Source organism: Castor canadensis, chromosome 12 (assembly GCF_047511655.1).
Source record: "Castor canadensis chromosome 12, mCasCan1.hap1v2, whole genome shotgun sequence".
In the NCBI taxonomy this organism is placed as follows: Eukaryota; Metazoa; Chordata; class Mammalia; order Rodentia; family Castoridae; genus Castor; species Castor canadensis.
The window spans coordinates 127,684,925-127,708,279 of record NC_133397.1 but is presented as its reverse complement, the minus strand read 5'-3'; the positions used below and the strand labels follow the sequence as shown (position 1 = coordinate 127,708,279).

At 44.0% G+C, this 23,355-nt stretch overlaps 2 protein-coding genes across 2 annotated transcripts in view; one reads left to right on the top strand and one right to left on the bottom strand.

Annotated features, from left to right (window-relative positions):
• Alg14 (ALG14 UDP-N-acetylglucosaminyltransferase subunit) overlaps positions 1-16,921 on the bottom strand; it is a 79,230-nt gene extending 62,309 nt beyond the window's left edge. The window contains exons 1-2 of the mRNA XM_074050950.1: positions 16,694-16,921; positions 11,712-11,863 (exon numbers count right to left, since the gene is read on the bottom strand). Coding sequence (XP_073907051.1) covers positions 11,712-11,863; positions 16,694-16,829 — 288 coding nt within the window. The 5' untranslated portion in view covers positions 16,830-16,921. The remainder of the gene's footprint in view (positions 1-11,711; positions 11,864-16,693) is intronic.
• Positions 16,922-17,011: 90 nt separating this feature from the next.
• Positions 17,012-23,355, top strand: part of Tlcd4 (TLC domain containing 4) — an 84,193-nt gene continuing 77,849 nt past the window's right edge. The window contains exon 1 of the mRNA XM_074050948.1: positions 17,012-17,216. The gene's annotated coding sequence lies outside the window, so the exon portion shown is untranslated. The remainder of the gene's footprint in view (positions 17,217-23,355) is intronic.

The following is a 23,355-nucleotide window of genomic DNA, read 5'->3' as shown; positions in this document are numbered from 1 at the left end:
CCAGCTGTTTGCATGTTTTTTGTCTTTATTTTTGTTGCTGAGTTCTAGTTTTATTGCATTGTGATCAGATAGAATGCATGGTACAATTTCTATTTTCTTATGTTTCCTGAGGCTTGCTTTGTGCCCTAGGATATGATCTATTTTGGAGAAGGTTCCGTGGGCTGCTGAGAAGAATTTATATTGTGTAGAAGTTGGATAAAATGTTCTATAGACATCAACTAGGTCCATTTGATCTATTGTGTATTTTAGATCTAGGATTTCCTCATTGATTTTTTGTTTGGATGACCTATCTATTGATGATAATGGGGTGTTAAAGTCTCCCACAACCACTGTGTTGGAGTTAATATATGCTTTTAGGTCCTTTAGGGTATGTTTGATGAAACTGGGTGCGTTGACATTGGGTGCTTATAGGTTGATAATTGTTATTTCCTTTTGGTCTATTTCCCCTTTTATTTTATGGAATGTCCTTCTTTATCTCATTTGATCAATGTAGGTTTGAAGTCTACTTTCTCGGAGATAAGTATTGCTACTCCTGCCTGTTTTCGGGGGCCATTGGCTTGGTAAATCATCCAACCTTTCATCCTAAGCCTATGCTTCTTTCTGTTGGTGAGATGAGTCTCCTGTAAGCAACAAATTGTTGGATCTTCCTTTTTAATACAGTTCGTCAAGCTGTGCCTTTTGATTGGTGAATTAAGTCCATTAACATTAAGTGTTAGTACTGATAGGTATGTGGTGATTCCTGTCATTTAGTTGTCTTAGTAAAACAACTCATCTTAAAACTGCTCAGGCCACAAGCTTGAAGTCATGCTACGCCTCCCTTTCCTTCAAACCCCATAGCCAATCTGCCAGAAAACTGTGTTAACTCTACTCCAAAAGAATCACCCAGAATCCAACTCCTCCCTACTCCTACCCTGATTGGTGCAGGTCACGCCATCTCTGCTTCCACTGCTGTGACAGTCTCCCTTCCTCTTCACTTTGTTAATAGCGACAGTGACCTGTACACAACAGCAGCCAGACTACGTCACTGCTCTGAGCAAAGCTTCCAGCGATCCTAACTCCTCAGAGTACTAGAGGAAGTTCTTACTCCACCACGTGACCCTTGCACCATTTCCTGTCCACGGTCTCTCCCTCCACTCACCCACTCCAGGCACCTGAACTCTAACAGTCCCTCAACACCCGGGAATACCTCACTTTTCTAGATGGTTTATCCAGACAGTTCCCTGTGCCAGAACTGCTCAAATAAGCGATTGGGTTTTCTTCCCACCAGTCAGAATTCCTGGTCCCCCTGATTTTCCTGCATCACGTCTAGTGTGGTTTCTTCCCCAGTTTGGGGTGGGTATGGTCCATCATGGCAGGGGTGTTTTGCTCTGTTTGTTCACTCCTGGACCCCAACTGCCCATAATAATGCCTGGCAAGTGGGAAGCAAATATTTATTGTTGAATAAACTATTCTTTTATTTAAAAAAAAAAACAGAATGCTGACTGCTACTGCATTAAAATTTGTGACAACTGAAAAACTATGTCAGTTTTAAACATCAGGAACAGCCTTCTGCATTTATTTACACATAATGACTCTCAGTAAAATTTCACTACTGTGTTCATAGTGACCGTTTTATTAAAGAGAGCAGAAGGCATCCTTTTTCATTATTTTTCTAATAGCAATGCTAGACTATAAGAAAGCTCTTGAGCCATGCAAACACAGCTTGCATCTGACACATCTCTAAACCTCTGGTTCTTGTTTTTGGCTGAGTCTTTTGTTTCTAGATATGATTGCTTATAGAACAGATGGTTTTGTTTTTTCTTTTTCAATATTTATACCTCTTATTTCATCTTAGATGAAGGGTCAAGACGAAAATGGTATGACTAATTGTACCAGGAAGACCTGTGTGCTCTGACATGGAAAGCTAGCAAGGTGCAGAGGAAAAAGAAAAAAAGTCAAAGGGAACATACAGGGGTAATCCATAAATTCGCAGTACCATGCACTCTCCCCAGGCGTCCAACACTGTCCATGTGATCACACGTGTGCGTGTGCATGTACTGCATGTTACCTGGATATACACATGCTGTAACAGGACTCAACTGCAGCATGCACAGTGGTTACCTCAAGGGAGTGGTCTGGGTGGTGATGGAACACCCACTTTCACTTTACTTCCTTCTTATTCTCCAAAGTTTTCAAATAAAGAAACACGTTTTTTAAAATGAATAAAATTTAGGGGGAAAAAAGCCAGAAAAGACTAGAGAAACAGGACGATAACCAGTGCCAGGTTGGTCCTGGACACGCTTGATGCAGAGCTGCTGTGTGGTGGGCACTTCTACAGGCTCAGCACTCATGATTCTGAGCGAATGAACACCAGCCTTTCTTGGGAAAGCATTGGAAGGCTAATTACAGAGTGGAAAATCTAAGTAAGTGGACTGAAAGTAAAGAAAGGCCTCTAATTTCAACCTTTCAAATGAGTCATCAGGAACTTCTACCTGTTGTCTTATGTATGGAAAAAAGTTCACGCTATAATTTGTAAATGTCATTTAAAATATTTTACTCAAGTGCCATTGAATTTTCTCTTAGTGGCAGGATGAGAAGGGGGCAGCTTGTGGCCTGACACAAGTTACAAGGAGTGATGTCAGCTGCTCAGAGAGCAGTTACAAAACAAGGCTCTGATTCAGAAGCTAATGAAAGAATGAACCAGAACCCCAGAGCACCGCTCTGAGCCTGGTTCACAGGCTGGCGTGGGACACCTGGTGAGGTACCACTCACATCACACAGAGGCTGGCAACTGCTCTGACTGGGAAGGTTACTGTCCCATTTTTGCTGGAAGACATTGCTTTTCTCTTTACTTCCCAACTAATCTCAGCAGAAATCATTTTTTTTTAGAAGGATTTTCAAGATATTTTTTCACATAATTTCAGGGCCAAATGTTCTTCAGGGTGGGAAGGGGTCGCTTAGCTGCACTCTTCACTTTGCTCATCTCAGCTGCCAGTAAGTCCAGAGAGGCCTGTTTCTCACACACAGGTAGTTTCGCTACTCAGACAAGCACAGGTTCCTCAGTAGAGTCAAAGGGCACATCAGTAACAATTATTTCTCCTTACTCTTGAGTAATCATGGACAGAGTGAACAAGCACCTAAAGATTTTAAATACCATTACAAAAAATGAGCTGAATCAAAGGAATCAGGAAAAAGTTTCTGCAACAAAAGTAGGTGACCTCTAACATTTTACTCATAAAATTATACTGTTAATTTAAAAAGTTAACTTAAAATACCCTGCATATTTGTGTATATATCTTAAGAGGGTGAGCACTAACATTTTCCCATAAACTAGCAAAAACATTTGGAACTATTACATAATTGGATGCCAGAATAAGTTATAAGCCAAAGGAAGATCCCGTTACTTGGGTAAGTGGCTCACTGGGGTCAGTTCTTCTGGCTTGTGAGAAGGTCTTCCTTGTGCTGGTGGGAATGTGGGTTTTGCCTTCTCACCAGCACAAACTGTGACCGGTGCACTCCTGTGCCTGCTGTGCTGTGGTGATATGGAGGAGGCTCTCTGTCCAAGTACTGCCTGTTATCCTGGGGGCTTAACAGTTCACATTTCTTAGGAAGCCTGAAAAAACTGAATTATAAAGAGACAGTTCAAGGCTTACTGCCACCACAGGAGTGTTACTGATAACAAGGAGACTGCAGTTGACAAGGTTATACCAGAAAAAAAAAAAAGTGAGGACAATTGTGAGGAAGAGTGCTGTTTACTGCTTATACAAATGGTCAGGCAGGTGTCCACACAGCCCAGGCATCAAGATGCTGACTTCATCAGAACCTGAACCTGACTTTGCTCCCAACACAATGGCAGCAAAAGTTGACTTAAGAACATTCCTTCTATGTAGATGAAGATAAACTAATGGACCTGAACAGAGAAGGGAAATGCCTACTTGCCAGAATGAAGAAGAAGGAAGAAGGAAGAAGAAAGAAGGAGGAAGGAGTTGGGAGGGGGAGGGGGAAAGGGGAGAGGGATGAGGAAGAGGAGGAAGAAGAGGAAGAGGAGAAGAGGAAGAGGAAGAGGAGGAGGAGGAAGAGGAAGAGGAAGAGGAAGAGGAAGAAAAGGAGCAGAGGCTTGAGACACTGAGCCTGCAGAAGATATAAAAGCTACAACAATGGCAGAGGCCAGGGCTGCTGCAGGCTGGAAGGTTCAAGGAGGACAGAGGAACAATGACCGACAGCTGGTCTTTCCCCAGGCCAGCACCTTTACATTAGAAAGCTAGGGCGCCCTGGAGCCCAGTTCTTAGTCCTGTTTTCTCACCCCTCAGTCCCTAGGGAGCCAGATCCAGTTTCTTGTTTTAAGTTCAACCATCTGAACACAGATGACTCTAAAATTTATATTCCTGATCTGAACTCTATGTCAGGGCTCAGGACAAAAACAAAGCTGTCATCTTCTCTGTTTCTTCCTCTCACCCTACCAAATCTTACCTGCCAGCAAATCCTACTAGCTTCAAAATATATCCAGAACCTGTCTCCTTCCATCACATCTGTGCCTCACTGGGAATGTGGCAGTGACCTCTAAACTCCTTTCTCCACGTCTGCCCTTCTCCCCTCTGTTTGATTCAGCAGCCAAGTGACCCTGATGGAACACAAGTCAGATCACGCTCGCTTCCACCTGAAACCCAGTGGCTTCCAAACTTGCTCACTAAGGAAACCAAGCCTAGAAATGGATGGCATGGTCTGCAAAGCTCTAATCCCAGTATTACATCCTGCTGCCATGGTGGCACATCCTGCCCCACTCCCCCTCAGTTCCTCTGCTGTGGTCATCTTGCCACAGGTGCGGCACAGCCCCACTCAGGGCCCTCCTTGCAGTTATGGCTTCCTCTTGAGAATTCTCTTTCTGCAGGTCCTGATACCTCCTCCCTCTGGTCTTTGTTCAAACTATCTGTCCTGGTCACCGTACCGGAAATAGCACTCTCCTTCCTTCCTCCCAACTCCACTCCTTTTCCTTGTTCATTCCTCCCCTCAGCAAATGCTCACCTACATGTCATCATTTTCCTTCATTTCCCCTATTATCTCCCATTGGGATGTAGGAGGTAGAGGGCAGGGATTTATCGGTGCTTTACTTATTACTGTACAGCTGGCACCTAGTAGGTATTTGTTAAATAAGTGGATGAATGCTAAATTCACAATCACAAAAGAAAGATATTCAGTCTAGAATTCCAAATGCAGAATACAGCAAAATAAAAGAGCAAAACTAAGATGTATTTTCAGGCAAGCAAACAAAAGACAGGGAAAGGATTAATCACTTACAGGACTTCAGTGAAGGAACTAATTAAAGATATACTACTGAAAAAAAAAACACTGTCTCTAACAGAGTAGATGCAAGAGCAAGGTAAGCACAGAAAATGTGATACCTGAATTTGGATCTAAATGAGCACTGGCTATATAAAGCAACAGTAGTGGTAACTAATTTGGATGATTCAAAACGCCAGGCTGACTGGCCCAAAAGACCAAAAATCGTATGTTCTCCCTCATATGTGGACATTAGATCAAGGGCAAACACACCAAGGGGATTGGACTTTGAGCACATGATAAAAGCGAGAGCACACAAGGGAGGGGTGAGGATAGGTAAGACACCCAAAAAATTAGCTAGCATTTGTTGCCCTTAACGCAGAGAAACTAAAGCAGATACCTTAAAAGCAACTGAGGCCAACAGGAAAAGGGGAACAGGAACTAGAGAAAAGGTTAGATCAAAAAGAATTAACCTAGAAGGTAACACCCACGCACAGGAAATTAATGTGAGTCAACTCCCTGTATAGCTATCCTATCTCAACCAGCAAAAACCCTTGTTCCTTCCTATTATTGCTTATACTCTCTCTTCAACAAAATTGGAAATAAGGGCAAAATAGTTCCTGCTGGGTACTGAGGGGGTAGGAGGGAGAGGGAGGGGGCAGAGTGGGTGGTAAGGGAGGGGGTGGGGGCAGGGGGAAAAATGACCCAAGCCTTGTATGCACATATGAATAATAAAAGAAAATAAAAAAAACCAAAAACGCCAGGCTGAGCTGGACTGCTGGTGCACGGCTGTCATCCCAGCATTTAGGAGATGGAAGAAGGAAGATGAGAATTCTAGGCAGCCTGGGCTACAGAGAGAGGCCCTGGTTCAAAAAAACCCAAAAAGCAAACAAAAACCCCCAACAAAACAAGGTAGAACCAGATGGGAGAGGGTGTTACTGTGAAAACATTCTAAAATCCTTCCTCTTTAGGAAGAGGATGGAGGAAAATGACACGAACACACACTTTAAGACAGGTATGCACACTGACAGCATAAGAATAATGTCCAAGAGAACAGAATAATTTCCATTCCAGGAAGAAGGAGGATAAAGAAATCTTAATTAAATCAAACAAAAGAGCCAAAGTGGGGAGGGGGAGGTGATCTTGTCAAAGCTAACTGAAAAGCCTATGTAGGAAAGAAAGGGTGAGGAAGACACTCTCAAGTCTAAGACCAAGCTTGGCAGGGGCTCAGTGTGGACAGATAGTCAGGGCTGGCACAGCCTCCCCACACAAGGGAGCTGACAGGGCTGTCATCATCAGGAAAGGACTGCTGGGAAGATGGTGCTGACCACACAGAGACCAGATCCCTCTCCACCATCACACAGAAACCAACCTCAAATGGACTGAGACAAGCGCAGAAGAAAGACAGTGAAACGTCCAGAAAATGATGCACAGCTCTGACCTTAAAGTCCTAAGGGAGAATATAACTATGGGCCTAAAGTAAAGTACAAACTTCAACTCTAAAACTTGTGCTTTTCATAAAATGGTGAAAGAACAAGCAGGAAGAAAACACATGCAGCTATGCAGACCACTTACATAAACAGATGCAGCTATATGTAAAATCTGTAGCACACAACTGGTATGCACAATAGACAAATGAAAAACAGAAGGAAATGGTCTTCAAATGAAGAGATGAAGACTCCGAATTCCACAAAGAACGAACAAGGAAAGTCATGTAGACAAGAGCGGGTTAAATTTAGAGCTTTGTGGAGTGAAACATCTTTTCTGGAACTCTAGCTGCTGAAGAGAATGGGATAACATTTGCGGACTTCTGAGGGGATATATGGTATTACAATTAGGACTGCAGCCGGGTGCTGGTGGCTCACGCCTGTAATCCCAGCTGTTCAGGAGGCAGAGATCAGGAGGATTGAGGTTCAAAGCCAGCCTGGGCAAATAGTTCACAAGACTCTTCCTTGAAAATACCCAACACAAAAAAAGGCTGGTGGAGTGGCTCAAGGGGTGGACCTTGAGTTCAAACCCCAGTACCGCAAAAACAAGAAAATTAGAATGGGCTATCAAGGCAAACACCTGCTGGGGAATAATGTCCAAACAAATATCCTCAGACATAGAAGAGCCCTTGTGACCTTTCTGGAACAAAAATACTCGAAGAAATAGCTGAACCAAATAGAAGAAGAAATGAATTCAAAACAAGGCACAGCATACAAGAAACAGTGGTGAGTTGAGACCATGTAACTGTTGATGTCATCATGAGATTTTTCTTTTGCTGTGTTTCTGCAGTGCTGGGGATTGAACCCAGGGCCTTGGGCCAGCTAGGCAGGCGCTGCACCCCTGAGCTACCACTCCAGATCACCATGAGCTTTAATTAAATTAAAATAAAGGCACCTGAGCTAGACAGGCAGTGGAATCTGTCCTAGACTATTTTCTTTATTTTCCTCACTTCTTTCTCAGCACTTCATGAATTTTTCCCCCCATTCTTTGTGTTTTTCCTGGAGAATTCCTTTAAGCTCAACTTGTGATCCACTGGTAAGGTTTTCAGCTATATTTAACCTGCTAATTACTAACTCACAACTTCTAATTGTTATTTTTATTTTGAAATAGCTTCTTTTGTAAAACAGACTATTCTTGTTTAATTAACAGAGCAACTCTGTGAACTTCAATGATAATATGAAATAAAAAGAGTTTTATGTTAACTATTTCAGCAGGAGCCTTTTGCTTTGAACCTCTTGGATGTCTTCATAACGTCTGAGTTTGTTTTCTTTTCAGTTTACAGGTATAAATGATGCCAGGTCAGCATCAACTATATAACTTTCTGAAATAATTCTGTGCTAATATACCACACATGGTTATGGAGTATTAGAAATGTGGCTAGTGCAACTGAGGGGCCAAGTTTTAAACTCTGTTTAATTTTAATGAACTTCAGTTGAAATACAAATAGTCACCTGTGACCGGTGGCTACTCTGCAGGACACTGCGGGTCTAGGTGTTCAGTATTCTTAGCTCATAAGGGATCTCTGTGCACGTGTATGGTCATCACTGAATTCCTCACCAAGATGGCCTTTTCCTATCTGGTTAGTTCCACAGAAGTGCAAGAGACAGCCTCAGAGTGTACAAGGCCGGCTCCCCTATGCTGCAGTACAGAAAATGGCCAGTAGGGGGACCCTTCCCTCCACAGGCTGGATGGGAAGTGTCTACCTCTGTCTTCCTGTCCCCTTGGTCAAGGCTGCCCTGCCTGTGCACACACACTGTGGCACACAGGACTGGTCAGCACGAAGGACAGCAAGTGTGTTCAGGCCACCATCTTCAACAGCTCTCTTTTTGCGGCTCTTGCCGCAAAAAGATTCATGAATAAAGACTCAAGAACATGACAGAACTTTTTCTCTAACAGACGGCATTGTCCCAGAAGGAAAATAACTCACAGAGGAAGGACATTAAGTACAGACGCTCAGGTCACACTGTGCTACCACCTTGAAGATAAAAAATAACAGTACTTTAAAAAAAGCCAAAACTTTTGGCTTTCTTACCGTGTGACTCAAACCCAACTTACAGGGTTCTGCAATGTTGTGACCCACAGTTAACGTTCCCAAATGTTCACTGTGCCATGAAATTGCCCTGAGTTCAAACCTCACTACTGTCAAAAAAACAAAAGCCATGAAATCATCCCACAAATAAACAATACATACAGTGACAGACTTAGAAGGTGAGGGTCAGTACACATGCTAAATTACAGCCACCACCTCCAAACTCGATGTAACTTCAGAAAATAATTATACACACTAATAACCGAGCAAACTCAGATACCTATTCCTTATGTTGAAAAAAAATGGTAAAAGTTTTGTGACTATTTTAGCCTTAATATGTTTTTAAGTGTTCTATACCACTGGCAAATTATAATACTTTTATATTCTTCCTGGGTGAGGAAAAAAAAATCAAAATTTTGCTCAAATCTGTCAATTCTCAGTTACACTCTAAACTAAAAAGTTAAATGACATTTTTAGTCTCCGAAGCCTTGGATGGGAATTACCAGGCATCAGTGAGTTGGGTTTGTTTTGGAGTGGTACTGGAGTATAAACTCAGGACCTCATGCTAAGCAGGCACTCTACCCCGTCAGGCATGTTTTTCAGATAGGAGCTCATGGTTTTGCCCGGGCTAGCTCGGACCATGATCCTCCCATATAGCTGGGATCACAGGCATGGCCCACTGTGCCCAGCTTATTGCTTGAGATGTGGTCTTGTTAACTTTTTGCCTGGGCTAGCCTTGAATGGCGATCTTCCCAATGTCTGCCGCCTGAGTAGCTAGGATTATAGACATGAAGCACTGTGCATGGCCTCTCACTGAGTTTTTTGAACTGGAAGAGAATAAACAAAAGAGGCAGAGCTATCATGCAGGAGAAGCAGAGGCTTTGGAGAAATACAGGTAGGTGACACATATTTAGCAGGTCTGTGATTAAGTCATTTACATGGCTGAACCTCAACGTCCTCCACTATTATCTGTTTCACAATTACTGAAACAACTAATTACCAGCATACTCAACAGTCTCAAGTTTGTTTGCAGTATTTGCCAATTTATTTTCCTGAAATGGTCTGTGAACAGATGTGCACTGGATTGAAAAGTGTCCTCTCAAAATTGCTGGCTGTAGCCTGTGAATGTGGCCTCATTAAGAAAAAGGGTCTTCATAGAATGTGATGAAGTTAAAATAGGTCACTATGGGTTAGAGTGGGCCCTAAACTCAGTGAGTGGTGTCCTCATTAGGAGAGCCTATGAAGACAGACAGCAAAAGCCACGTGGTGATGGAGGAAAGGAGTGCTAGCGACCACAAGAAGCCAGGAAGAGGCAAAGCGGGGCTCTTCCCTAGCGCCTTGGAGGAGGCACAGCCCTGTAGCAGACTTCCAGCCTCCAGACAGCGGCAAGCACATTTCTGTCGTCATAAGGCACTTTGTTAGAACAGCGCTGAGGAATTAACGTGGTGTTGATCCCTCACAGAGGAAGTAACACACATTTTTTTATGGTTGAACAACAGCAAGTAGCATCATCTTCTGATCTGTTTCATGTGGATTTTGTGAGAAAACTTTTTAAAAGCATGTTAGTTAGGGATCATGGCTACAACTCAAGTAGGGTTTTAAAGAAGTGACTGTGGCAGGGGTGGAAGTGAAGAGCATGGAAGAGGGCTGCACTAGTGGATCTTGACTTCCTAGGCCAGGACGCAGACAGGGTCAGGACCCAGACAGATGCAGTAGGGATTTGTTGTCTGTTGGCGGTACTCAGGACCTTATGCTTGCTAGGCCAGCACTCTACCACATGAGAGGTCTCCAGCCCGAAGGAGGCCTCCGGGGCTCTGAAGGCAGGACTCGCCATCTTTCTCATCTTATTCTTCTGTACGTTAGTTTCATTCTTCTATCTTCTATCTGGAGGCCATCTTTATCTAGCAGGTGAACACATTACTGCCAGCAGTTCCTTAATTTTCAGACAGCTTGCCCCTGAAGAGATATAGGCTCCATTCTCTGGGTCCCCAAAGGCAAAAAGCCCAGTGGAAGACCCTGAGGGGCCTGAGCTACATTGGCTGACCACTCCTGAACTGCCCGATGCAGCCCAGTGGCCAGGAAGTATCCAGAGAAAGAGATGGAAGGCAACAATCTGCACAAAGTACAGTGCTACTTCCCTTTCCAATACAGATAAAATATGATTTGAAAAATAAGAAGCAAGTTGGTCGCTGGTGGCTAACGCCTGTAATCCTAGCTACTTGGGAGGCAGAGATCAGGAGGATCTCGGGTCAAAGCCAGCCTGGGAAAAAGTTTCCCAAGATTCTATCTCAACAATGGCTGGGTGCAGCGGTGTACGCCTTTCATCCCAAGCTATGTGGGAGGCTGAGAGAGGGAGGATTGCAGTTCCAAGTCCACCTGGGCAAAAAGGGAGACCCTATCTCCAGAATAATCAGAGCAATCTGGGCACCTGTGGCCTATAATCCTAGCTACTCAGGAGGCAGAGATCAGGAGGATCGCAGTTTGAAGCCAGCCTGGGCAAACAGTTCTCAAAACTGTCTCAAAAAAACCCTTCACAAAAAAAAAAAAGGTCTGGTGGAGTGGCTCAAGGTGTAGGCCCTGAGCTCAAATCCTAGTACCACACGCACACACAGAATAAGAAGCAGTGATAGAGGAAAAACCAACTTTAACGAACAGTCAAGAAGTAGATAACTGAATGATTTATTGCTTTATGTGCGTAACGATAAATAAAAAACATTTTCACAGTTTTCTCTAAAAGAAAAAGTAAGAAACTGTTTTTAATTTATTCTAATTTTAATTTACTCTAACGAAGTTCTTATCTTTTGGTAGTAAAGAAATGTATTTTATTATCAGTAAACATTTGATTGCCTAGTGTGTTGGGGTGCTGAAGTACCATGAAATTATTTCGAAAGCTGATTAAACTCAACGTGTAACGTGTAACATAGACATGCTCACCTACCTTGGTACTGGGGTTTCTATCAGCTCGATCCAGTTCAAAGGAGTTAATTTTATTGGCGCTCATTTCATCTGTGTCAGCAATGACGTAATGCCGCGGCGAGTACGCATTGGACAAGCTCCCAACCAGCCTCAGGATCTCGGTGGTGTGGCCGCCTAGGAAAACAGGCTAAGATCAAGAACCTCACAACGGACACATCCATCTCACCACGGTTAACCAAGGTCATGTTCTGTAAATGCATATTTCTCAAACGACACAAGAACGTTTGAAAACGATAATCTATGCCCTCGTATAACTAGCACTTTTATAAGAGGGAAGATGATTAATGTGTAAATATGTAGTTGGTACTGAGGAAGGTACATGGAAGGGTAAGACACAGTCTGTGATCAAGAGGCATGGTGGGAAAAGGGCAACACACACATAATCAAAGAAAGAGGATGAACACCAGCAAGAAAAACCACAAGGGGATAGAAGCAAATGCCTATGAAAATCAATGCTGTAGGAGGAGGGCAGGTCCCTGGTGAAGGCTGAGATGACCAATAGATAGGAGTAGGGAGGCCATCGGACAGGGGCAGGGATCATGAGAGCCAGTCCCTGGGGTGATGGGGCACTGAGAAGAGGGTGAAGGTGAAGTAAGGTCAGAAAAGAGGATAAGCCAGGTGCCGGTGGCTCACACCTGTAATCCTAACTACTCAGGAGACAGATCAGAAGGTTTGAGGTTCAAAGCCAACTGTGGGCAAGTAGTTTATGAGACCCCCATCTTGAAAAAACCCTTCAAAAAAAAGGCCTGGTGGAGTGGCTCCAAGCAGCACCAAAAAAAAAAAAAAAAAAAGAAAGAAAGAAAAGCAAAGTAGGAGGAAGACAGTCACTGATGTGTCTGTGTAGAGAAGAGGGCAAGGAAGGAATGTGCCCTGAGCCAGGGACTGGAAGCTACCCGGGGACCACTCTCTCACCACTGTCACCTCAGTTCCCAACAGAGGTCCTGGGACCCTGCAGGTCCCCACACAAGTATGTGTTCAGCTTTTGAGATCCTACAATCTCCAAAATTTAAGACTCCAATTCCAAAATGAGCTACAGTTACCCTCATAGCATCTTTGGGGTGATGGTTCCAGGGGCCCCACAGAAACCAAAATCTGCAGCTGCTCAAGTTCCTCAAAAGAAACAGTGTAGTTTTTGTGGAACCCACACACTTCCTGCTATATGCTGAAATCAGCTCTAGATTAGCTAATATAATGTAAATGGTTATTATGCTATGCTATTTAGGGAATAATGACAAGAAAAATGTCTGTATGTGTTTAATACAGATGCAACTTTTTTTTTTCAAGTATTTTGGATCTGCGGATGGTTGAACCCAGGGCTGCAGAACCCACGGGCACAGAGAGAGCCAGGTGCATTCACCAAAGTTCCTCCACACAAAACAAAAACAGCAACAAAACGGAAGATCACGCACCACAAACCATGGAAGCAAAACGAACTCTTTCTCACCTCCGCTAGTTTCCCTTCCCCTAGCTTCTGCCAGCTCGATGTCTTCAACATTCTCCATGTCCACCTTGCCTGTTACGTCCTCCCTGCCTTTGCTTATGCTGTCCCCCTTCTAGGACGCTCCCCCACCCCACCTCTTTTTAACAGTAAGACACAAACATGTTTGTGTTATGTGTTTCCTCTCAACATATTTTTTAAATGGTAGAACAGGAAGAATTTCTTTCCAGGTTCCAGAAGGAATTATACATAGAAAGAAATGTGGCATGGATTTAATGTGAACTTCAGCAATCAAAATCGCACATTAACTTTATAACTTTTCACCCACCTTCTTGACTGGGGCAAGCAATTTACACATCTGCTTTATACTCACTGGAGTGTTTTTATGTTTCGCCTTGCAAAGGCGTTGTAAAGTAGGTACTTGTTTTCACAGTTAGATCGATTAAGGAAAAAACCTAACAGCCACACCTTCCACTGCGAGGGAAACTCCATTATCCCTGCTTTAACAGTTTTTTTCTTTTTTAAAAGAAAACCCTCCATGAATACATTTGTTAGAATTTTAACTCATGACTGAGTAAGGGCATTAAAATGGTGGACTCTTTTACTACGAGTCCATTTTCCTCTTTTATTAAGATACATTTGGGCAATAAAATCCTCTCAGTTGTACCTTAGAACACATCAAACATCCAGTCACTTCTCACCACCTCCTTTGCCACCATCTCGCCTCTCACCTGTTCTCCTTCTCCTTCAGGCTATTCTCAACACAGCACCCTGTATGATCCTATGAAAAAGAATTAATCTAATTATTTACTTCTGTTCAAACTCCCCAATGGCTTTGCCTCTCATGCAGAATAAAAGGCTTCTTATAATCTGACCCCTCCTCTGTTATCTCTTGGACCTCATCTCCTTCTCTTCCCTTACTACTTCCCTCACCCTGGTCCTTGCTGTTGTGTATCTGTCCTCTTCCTGGGAGGCTCTGACTGACAGTTATTTGTAAAATATAAATTCTTCTTCCCATAACTATAGTCTTTTTTTGTACATGTATATTTTCTTTATCTTGTTTTTATGGGCAACTAGGCTGATTCCGTAAGTGGATACGGTGACTCTGTGATAAACATAGGCGTGCAGATTTCTGTATTGTGTATGTCTTAGCTTGTGTTGGGTGTATGCCCAGAAGAGATATAGCTAGATAATATGGTAGCTGTTTTAATTTTCTATGGAACCTCCATACCTATTTCCATAGTGCCTAGACTAAGTGACATTCCCATCAACAGTGTATAAGGAAGAGTCCTTCAGTCCCTGCCACATTCTAACCAACTTTCTTGATGATAGCCATTGACAGGTAAGATGGAATCTCACATGGTTTTGACTTGCATTTCCTTTATGTTTAACATTTCTTCACGTTTATTGGCCATTTGTTCTTCTTTTGAGAACTGTGTGTTCATCTGCCCATTTATTAAAGGAGGTATTTGTTCTCTCCATGTTTAATTTTTTGAGCTCTTCATATAGTCTGGCTATTAATCCTTTGTCCATATAATAGGGTGCAAAGATTTTCCCCCATTCTTTATTTTTTTATTACCATATTATTGTTGTACTTGGGATACACTGACATTTACAAACATTCTTACAATATATCATAGTTGAATTCACCTCCTCCATCATTCTCCTTTTTCCCCTGTGTTTTGCCTTTTATATTCCCCCATCTTTACCTACTAGAAGAGCAGGGATTTTGTCCATTTTGTCTCTGCTGAACCTCCAGGGCTGAGAAAAGAGAAGTCATTCCTATTGTTAAACGAATGGGAGTTTGATATTAAATCTAAATTTGCCTAAGGAGAAGATATTGTGTATCAGAGAGATTTGACAGATCTCTAAGAATTAGTCAACTAATAATATTTTATGGTATCTAAAGATTAGCCATTGCTTGGTCTTCAAGGTAAACACTGGAAATGTGTTCTCCCTGCTCAAAAATTTGGGGCATGAACTATTAAGCTGTTTATTCAGTTCTAAGTCATTCTGTGCCTTGCATGAGTCTTTCGTAGAGGCCTCTACTACCCTACAGAATTTGAATGAGGGAGGACACTACTTGCTAAATGAATTTTCAATCGTAACTTTGGTTTCTAGTCCACCAAATCTAGGATCGTCAAGTGAACAGTTTTAACATTTACCCATCTGTTCACATCAGAAACCTGGACACCATCCTTTAGTTTTCCTTGTGTCAAGTTCAGATACGACTTGTGTCACATTTCTTATGTCAAATTCAGGAAGGTGTTGTCCTTCCTGAAGACTGCTGACCATTGCACAGCTGTACTTCTGATGCAGCTATTTATAAGGTCTGAGCACTTAGTGTGGCAAGTACCCGTTTTCTTTTGGCTTCTGTTAGCTTTTCTATAGTCTCTATTTCACTCACTGCTGTATCCCTTTACCTTTCATAGTGCTTGGTACATAGCTGGCTCGCCACACATAGCAAGTAGTCAGTCAATTTTGTTCTTTCCAGAGCTTATTTTAGTGCCTGGTGTCTCCTACTGCTCAAAATATGTTAAGTGAGTAATCAGTTATACTTGAACCTAAGTTCACTTGCCATATCATAAATATTATTCCATGTAGATGCACTCTCCTGGCATTTCCAAATGGCACTGTGTGTGTATGCGTGTGAGAGAGAGAGAGAGAGAGAGAGAGAGATTCACCACATAACGCTGTTTGGGACAACGATGGACAGCTGACAGGACAGTGTCCCAATGGCACTACCAGGGAGCTGGTGACACACTGTGCATGGGCGATGCTGGTGTAAACAAACCCAGTGCGCTGCCCGCCAAATAACAGCACGGCAGGTACAATTACCTACAGGGCACATCATCTGATAATGACAACAGGCGTCTGTATTTACTAAGCCTTTCTTGCTGCTTTGAACGCCCTGCTGTGGGGGCAGCAGCCACATAGCTGTCGTGCTTGCCCCGCGTGCTGACCGCGCCATCCCTGTGTCTGGACTTGACCTCGCGTGGCAGCAACTGCCCCCGTGCATTGCTGTGTGGCGTGGATTTGTCTGGCTGTGTGAGCACACCTGCCCCAGACCTCACCTACTGGTCGGACAGACGGCGGCGCGGACCCGGCCACGCTGCCCGCCGTGTTCTAAGGACTGGGGACGGTGGTCATCCTCGTGGACCCTTGCAAGGGTGACTGTTCACTAAACTAAATGCGCAATGCCTAGATTAATAATGCACGGCGGCCAACAGGACAGTCAAAAGGCGTTCGCAACCTCTCTGTTCACTAATCATTTGTTAGAAAGCGACGCCCTCCAGAGAGGCTTAATTACACACCAGTGTAAATTACTTGTCTTTAAGACAAGACTGACGGGAGCCGCATCGTGCAGGTCCGGTAATGCGGAGAAACTACCAACCCCAGCATGCACCGCTGCAGAAGGCGCTAAGGTGGCCACGGACGACCGCCGCGGAGTACTTTGGGGTTTGTAGTGAATGACCCAACCCGACAGCCACCATCTTGATACTTACCGGACCCAGCCACTACCAAGAGACTGAGAGATTCCCGAGGCGTGAAGTCCTGGGGCCCAAGCACTATCCATAGCCGCAGGACCAGGACAACCGCCACAGCCCCCACCGCTGCGGCGAGACAAAGAACACACACCATTCAGAGGGACGGTACATGCGCACTACTCCTGGCGCCAGCGGTCAAAGTTCACAACTACGGGCGCTGAGAAGACTCAACTGCGGTGACGCCGCCAGAAGGGCGGGCCCTAGCGGAGCTGGCGGAGTGACGTCATCGGGTGGGCGGGCCCTGCCTGAGCTGGGCGGAGTTGAGGGCGGGAGGCAGAAGCCGAGCTCCGCGGATGGCCGTGGCTTTCTTACTGGGTTTTGCACCGCTGCTGCGCCAGGCCGGAGCTGAAATTCCGAGATTTGAGCGTCTAAGAAGTGTGATTTCAACCGGTGACGATATCAGGCCAGCCTTGAGCCCAAAAAGCCCGAAGCTCCCAAGTTAGGAGGTGTTCAACTCTGTCTGCTGGGCCTGAAGCTAAGGGTACTTTGTCCCTTCCGTCCTCTCTCCTGCCTCACTCCTTCTTTTCCTTCCTCCCTCTCTCTTTCCTTCTCCTCCTCTTCCTCTTTAATTCCCTTCTTTCCTTCCCTCTCCTGCCTTCCCCCTCTTTACCGCCCTCCCTTCTTCTGTCCCTTTTCTTCCCTCCATCCCTCCTCTCCTTCCTCACTTCCTTTTCCTCCTGCCTCCCTCCATCTTTCCTTTCCTTTTTCCTCTTTTCCTTCCTTCTTCCCTCTTTCCTTTCCTTCTCTTCTTCGAAGGGCAGTGTTTCTGTTCTCCTACAGACATTACTGAAAATGTCAGTGAAAGATACCCTAGGAAAATTTTTCAAACCTTCTTTTACCCAACACTCATGTTTTTAACTTTTCTAGGCAGTTTCACAGAACTCAAGCAGGATGGCCAGAGTGGTTATTGAGGGGGATTACCTCGAATTGTGCCATGTTGCTACAAGGAGTCAAAGCTCCATGGCTAGGGTAGCAAAAGAAGGAAGGTGTAGTCCTCTGATGAATATGAAGTTAATTTTACCCCAGACATTTCTGGTTTGCTCCTCAGCCAAAATGATGATCTGTCAACACCTCCTCCGTTCCCAGCTTTACTTGTTTTTACTCTGTTTCATCCACATCACAGCACATAAAAATACTCAGGTTAGAGAAGCCCCTTGACCCTAAGTGTCATTTTTCTTCAGATCCCCATAGATTTGTAGGTTACACAGTACAAGCATACAGGTGAGAAGACAGCTTGCCTAAGTGGAATATTGTCAGATCTAGAATTAGAAATCAGAAATCCTAACTCCTGCAATATAAGGGTATGACACATGTATTGCCAAATTCAAGCTTGACTGATGGTCACATTTTCCTGGAGCCTAGAAGGTGTTTTAGAAAGTGCAGACTTTCAGGGTTCACCAAGGAACTACTGAGAATCTCCAGAGCAGGATCTGAGATCAGCTTATAAACCCAGTTTATGGATTCCCAAGTCAGCAGTGGACTGTGGGAGACATTCTGGGTATGATCTTTTCTGGTTCATAGACCTTCCAGCACTTTCCCTGTGTGCTCTTCCATCAAACCTTAACCCTACATGCTCCCAGTAAGGTCATAAGTGGATATTTCTTCCTTGCTTTCCAGATAAAGAAGTAGATTACATGAAAGTTAAATAATTTGCCTAATGTTTCTTTGTTGATTAGTAGTGTACGTAGAAGTCAGTGTCTCTCAAATGTTGATGACATCAGAATCCCCTGGACTTAGAAATGCATAGTTGGAGCTGGGTACCCGAGGCTCACACCTATAATTCTAGCTACTCAGGAGACAGAGATCAGGAGGATCGTGGTTCAAAGTCAGCCCAGGCAAATAGTTTGAGAGTTCCTATCTCGAAAAAACCCATCACAAAAAAGGGCTGGTGGAGTGGCTAAAGTGGTAGAGTGCCTGCCTAGCAAGCATGAGGCCCTGAATTCAAATCCCAGTACCACTCCCCCACCAAATGCATAGTCGGAAGCCAGAGGTAGAGCCTGTGGTGTGGTATAAAAACCAGAATGTTACAGTGCCATTTTCTTTGATCTACTATCTTTACCATTCCCCCAACTGGCTCAATCTAAGACTCTCTCCCTTCACACTTAGAAGACATTAGTGATTCCTGAGAGTCCATTCAAATATACTCATCTCTAAAGCCAATAAAGAGGCTGTCTTGTCATTGCCCTAGAAGAGGGCAAGGAAATTGTTTCCATAGTCCCTCACAGCAGACTTCCTTCTATTCCTTTAGGTCATAATTATGTCACTGGCCCATGTGTAAAAGTAAAGAGACCCCAAAGTTGGCAGTGGTAGGAATGGAGAATGACATACAGTTCCACTGAAATATATGGCCATTGGATGGAGGGTGTCCCTGGACAACACAGGCATGGTGGAGGAAGTTGGAGGAAGGAGGGTAGTTGGGTAAACAAGCAAAGTGTCTGGACTGTTGTCATGATAGCATGTCTTTATAAATTAACACAAAGCAGATGTCAGGCGTACAGTAATTATTTGGTTCCAAGCCTTGAACTCCATATTAAGGAAGGCTATACCCTTGCACTTTCTGTTACCACATCCCCTGGCTACTGTAATTAACTACTATCTGTACGAAAACTCAGTTTGCCCACAATTGTAGCTGGAATGAAGCGGACAATCAAACATTTGGGGGCTGCCAACTAATGTAGAGGGTAGGGATATTATTTGGAGTTACGTTGAGTTATTCTGAGTTGAGGAGAGGGTCAGACTGTTTAGTTTTCCTATCAAGGGAGTTGAGGAGTGCAGGGAGGAGCTAGGTAGCAGGCAGGGACAGGAACAAAGATGAGAACTCTGAGCAAAAGTGTCTGTTGGGTGAGCTGAATCCCAGGCTGTGACAGAATCAAGAGGTCAGGAAGCCATAGTGGGTTAATTGGGAAAGTGAAGGTTGAGCCAGAAGAAGCAACAACTAATATTTCCTCCTGAGAAGATAAGTCACATTATCCACACAGACAGATCTGTGGAGGTGTCACAGCACTAGGAGAAAGCCTGAAAAACATTAATCATGAATAACATTTGTCTGGGAGGTGATTGTTCTTAAATCTATGTCCTAAATTTTCTGTGTTAAATTTCTATTATTCATACATATTTTTTAAAAGTTCAGATTTTTTTCACTCTTCTGTAGAGTTTATCCAACCTAATTTATCCAGCATATTTAATGAGCATCTGTTATATGCTTGAGACTGTTTTAGGTGCAGGTCATCTAAGTAGGACAGTAGTCCAGGCAAGAACCTTGGACCAGGGAGATGACAGTGGAGGCAGAAGATGTGATGGGAGACACACTTTCTGGGTAGCATCAGTAAGACTTGTCAATGGACTAGACAGAAGATGAGGAAGGAGGAGGGATCAAGATGGTGAGTAGATTTTTTTGGTTTCAAAACTGGGTAGGTGGTGTCATTTGCTATGAGTGGAGGGACTGGAGGAGAAACAAGCTTTTGTGGGTGGGAGAAGAGGAAGGAGGATGAAAATGGGCTTGAATAGCCTATGAGGCATCCAAGTGGTTCTACCAAATAGGCAGTTACGTACACAAATCTGAAGCGTGGGTCAGGTTAGAGGTATAAACGTAGAGCTCATTAGCACAGTGATGGTATTGCAAGCTGTAGAGCTGGGTAAGATCGTGTAGTCAGTCCTGTTCAATAGAACTTTCTGTTCTGTTGCCACACCTCAGCCCTTTGTGTTCTGCTCATTTTGGAGATAGGGTCTTGTTTTTTGTCCCAGCCGGTCTGGACAGCAATCCTCCTGTTTTACTTCCGGCTGTCACTAGGATGACAGACACTTGCTACCAAACCTAGCTTTTTTCCATTGAGATGGGGGTCTTGCAAACTCTTTTGCTTAGGTCGGCCTCAAACCATCATCCTCCCAGCCTCAGCCTCCCAAATGTCTTGGGATGACAGGTGCAAGCCACAATGCCTAGCTACTGGTTGAGATGGGGGACTCAAAAACTCCCTGCCCTATCTGGCCTTGAAATACAATCCTCTGATCTCAACCTCCCAAATAGCTGGGATTACTGGTGTGTGCACCAACACCTGCAAAAATGTTTTGTGTCAGTGTTGTACACTATCCACATCTTCCTAATGAATGCTTGAAATATGCCTAGTGGAATTGAGGAACTGAATTTTAATTTTATTTCACCTACATTGTTTCATTTTATTTTATTACTTTTCTGAGACAGGGTCTTGCTATGTAGCTGAGGCTAGCTTCGAACTCATGTGTGGAATTATAGATGTGTACTGTCACACCTGGCTACGTTATTTGAAATTTAAGTAGACACATGTGGCCAGGGGCTACCAATTTGGACAGCACAGGATAAGAAGAGTCTGGGGTCATGAACATTTAGAGGTCTATCTAGGATTGCAGACTAAGCCAGCAAAGAAGATGGAGAAAGAAAAGTCAGGGAGATGAAAGTCAGGAAAGAGTGGGACCCACACAAATCAGGGAAAATGATTTAACGATGAGAATGCAGTCAGTATGTCACAGGCTGTTGACAGGTGGGATCAGGTGACATATAGAATAGATTGGGCACCGGGGATCAATCAGCATGAATTTTACACAACAGAGTTTCCATTGCATGGCGGTGATGGAGCAGAAAAGGGAATGGGGATGAAGCAAAGCAGAAGTCTCTCTAGGCAAGTTGTTCAAGTTGTTCTTCAGTGGCTTCTTTTTTGGGTGTACTTTTGGGGGGTGTACTTTTTGGGGGGTATACTTTTTTGGGTATACTTTTTTGGGGTGTACTTTTTGGGGGTGTACTTTTTGGGGTGTACTTCTGTTTGAAACAGCCTCACACATATTAAGCAAGTGCCCTACCACTTCAGCCACAGTCCCAGCCTCAAGTTTTTCTTTAATGGGAAATGGATAGATTGAGTGAAGGATGAAGACGACTTTGTAACTGACAAAGATTTTTTTTTATCCCCACTTTTTTGCAGTGCTGAGGATAGAATCCAGGGCTTTGTGAATGCTAAGCAAGGGCTCTACCACTGACTATACTCCCAGCCCCAGGAAACTTATTTTTTAAGATGAGAGTTTTTTGATATATTTGCTGATATTAAAGAGACCTGACAGAGGAATATTGACACAGGAGGGAGAAGGAATGAGAACAGGAACAAATTTCTTCAAAAGATGGAGGGGGTGGGACTCTAGAGCACTAGTAGAGAGGTTGGGTTTTTAGGAGTGACCCATACTCCATGGTGACTGAGCAGAGGTCAGAGGCATGGTTGCAGGTACAGTGGAAGAGTTGGTTGTGAGCTGATAAGAGTTTGGAGGGAGACTGGGAGCACAGAATGCCCTCTCTTGAAGAGAGAAAATGTAGAATAAAAATCTTGAATAATTGGCACACTCACCAGGACTAGTGTAGCATTTCTGGGCAGGTTAAAAATGTTCATTTGAAGCCTAGATTAACAAATGTAGTGAGAAACCAATCAGCATGAATTTTACACATTCTCCCCATCCCCACTAGAGAAGGCAGATAATCAAATCGGTTTTAACCAGAGTTAGCATTTTGACAGGTGAATACAACAGAAAGAGAGAGGGGGAAGAGTTCTTTTCAGGGGAGTGAGGTCTGTGGAATTTCCTGTGGACACAGTGGAAAGGGAAGTCAAAAGAGTAGAGGTGGGGGAGTGAGGAATAGCAAAGGGTGATAAGGCCAGTGGATTAGAGACAGCAAGAAGGTGAAGAATTGCATTGAAGTATTCAGATAAGTGATCAGAGTGGAATATGAGAAGTCAACATTGTGTTCTTACTGGTGGAGTATTTAGGGTGTGGCATGAATGGAAAAGATCAGTAGGGCCACCCACGTGGATGCTGGAGTCACTGAGGGGCGGAGGAAGATGACAGCTAGGAACTCAGGTTGTCAGTGACAAAGAGTTGGACCGTGACAGCAACCAAGAACTGGGTATGAGCTGAAATAGCATCCATTTGGCCCACTAGATCCATTCTCCATGCTTTTCCCTCCTCTCAGGTCCATATTGGCTGAAACCTATGGGCCAAATGAACATGTTTCTTTACCATCTGGTTCTGAAACTGGAGTTTTAGACCTAAGGCCCAAACTTCTGGAATTCTACGTGCCAGGTCTGTGTCTGTCCCCTTGCTCCTATACATCAAATAGAGAGGCATGGTGAAGGAAGAGAAAGAAGGTTTCTTACATAGCTCGGGACATACTGTGGGTAGAGGCAGAGTGAGCACTCAGGTCATCTTCAGCCATCTTCAGGGTATAGACATGAGCTACAGGTTTAAGTAAACAAAAGAACCAGGGGCAGGGGACAAAGTATGCGTAGTTAAACAATTCCAGTCACAGGTGTGTTCTGCAGGACTGTTATCTCAGTCCAAGGGTTCCAGAGAAGTTATCGCTGTCATCACTTGACGGGAGCCATCTGGTTCCCATGAGATGGATGATTGCTCCTGCTCCAGGGTGTACCCTCATCGTTATGGGGAACTGTCCTCATTTGGAGGAGGGAGGTGTCCTGCAAGGCTCCACTGTTCCTTAGGGGAAGTTTCAGTCCCTTGTCATAAAGATGTTATCCATCATTCCTGTCCTTCCTTGATTCCAAGGTGGCTGCAGGAGAGAATGGCTCAGAGCAAAGGACAACGGATACAAAATG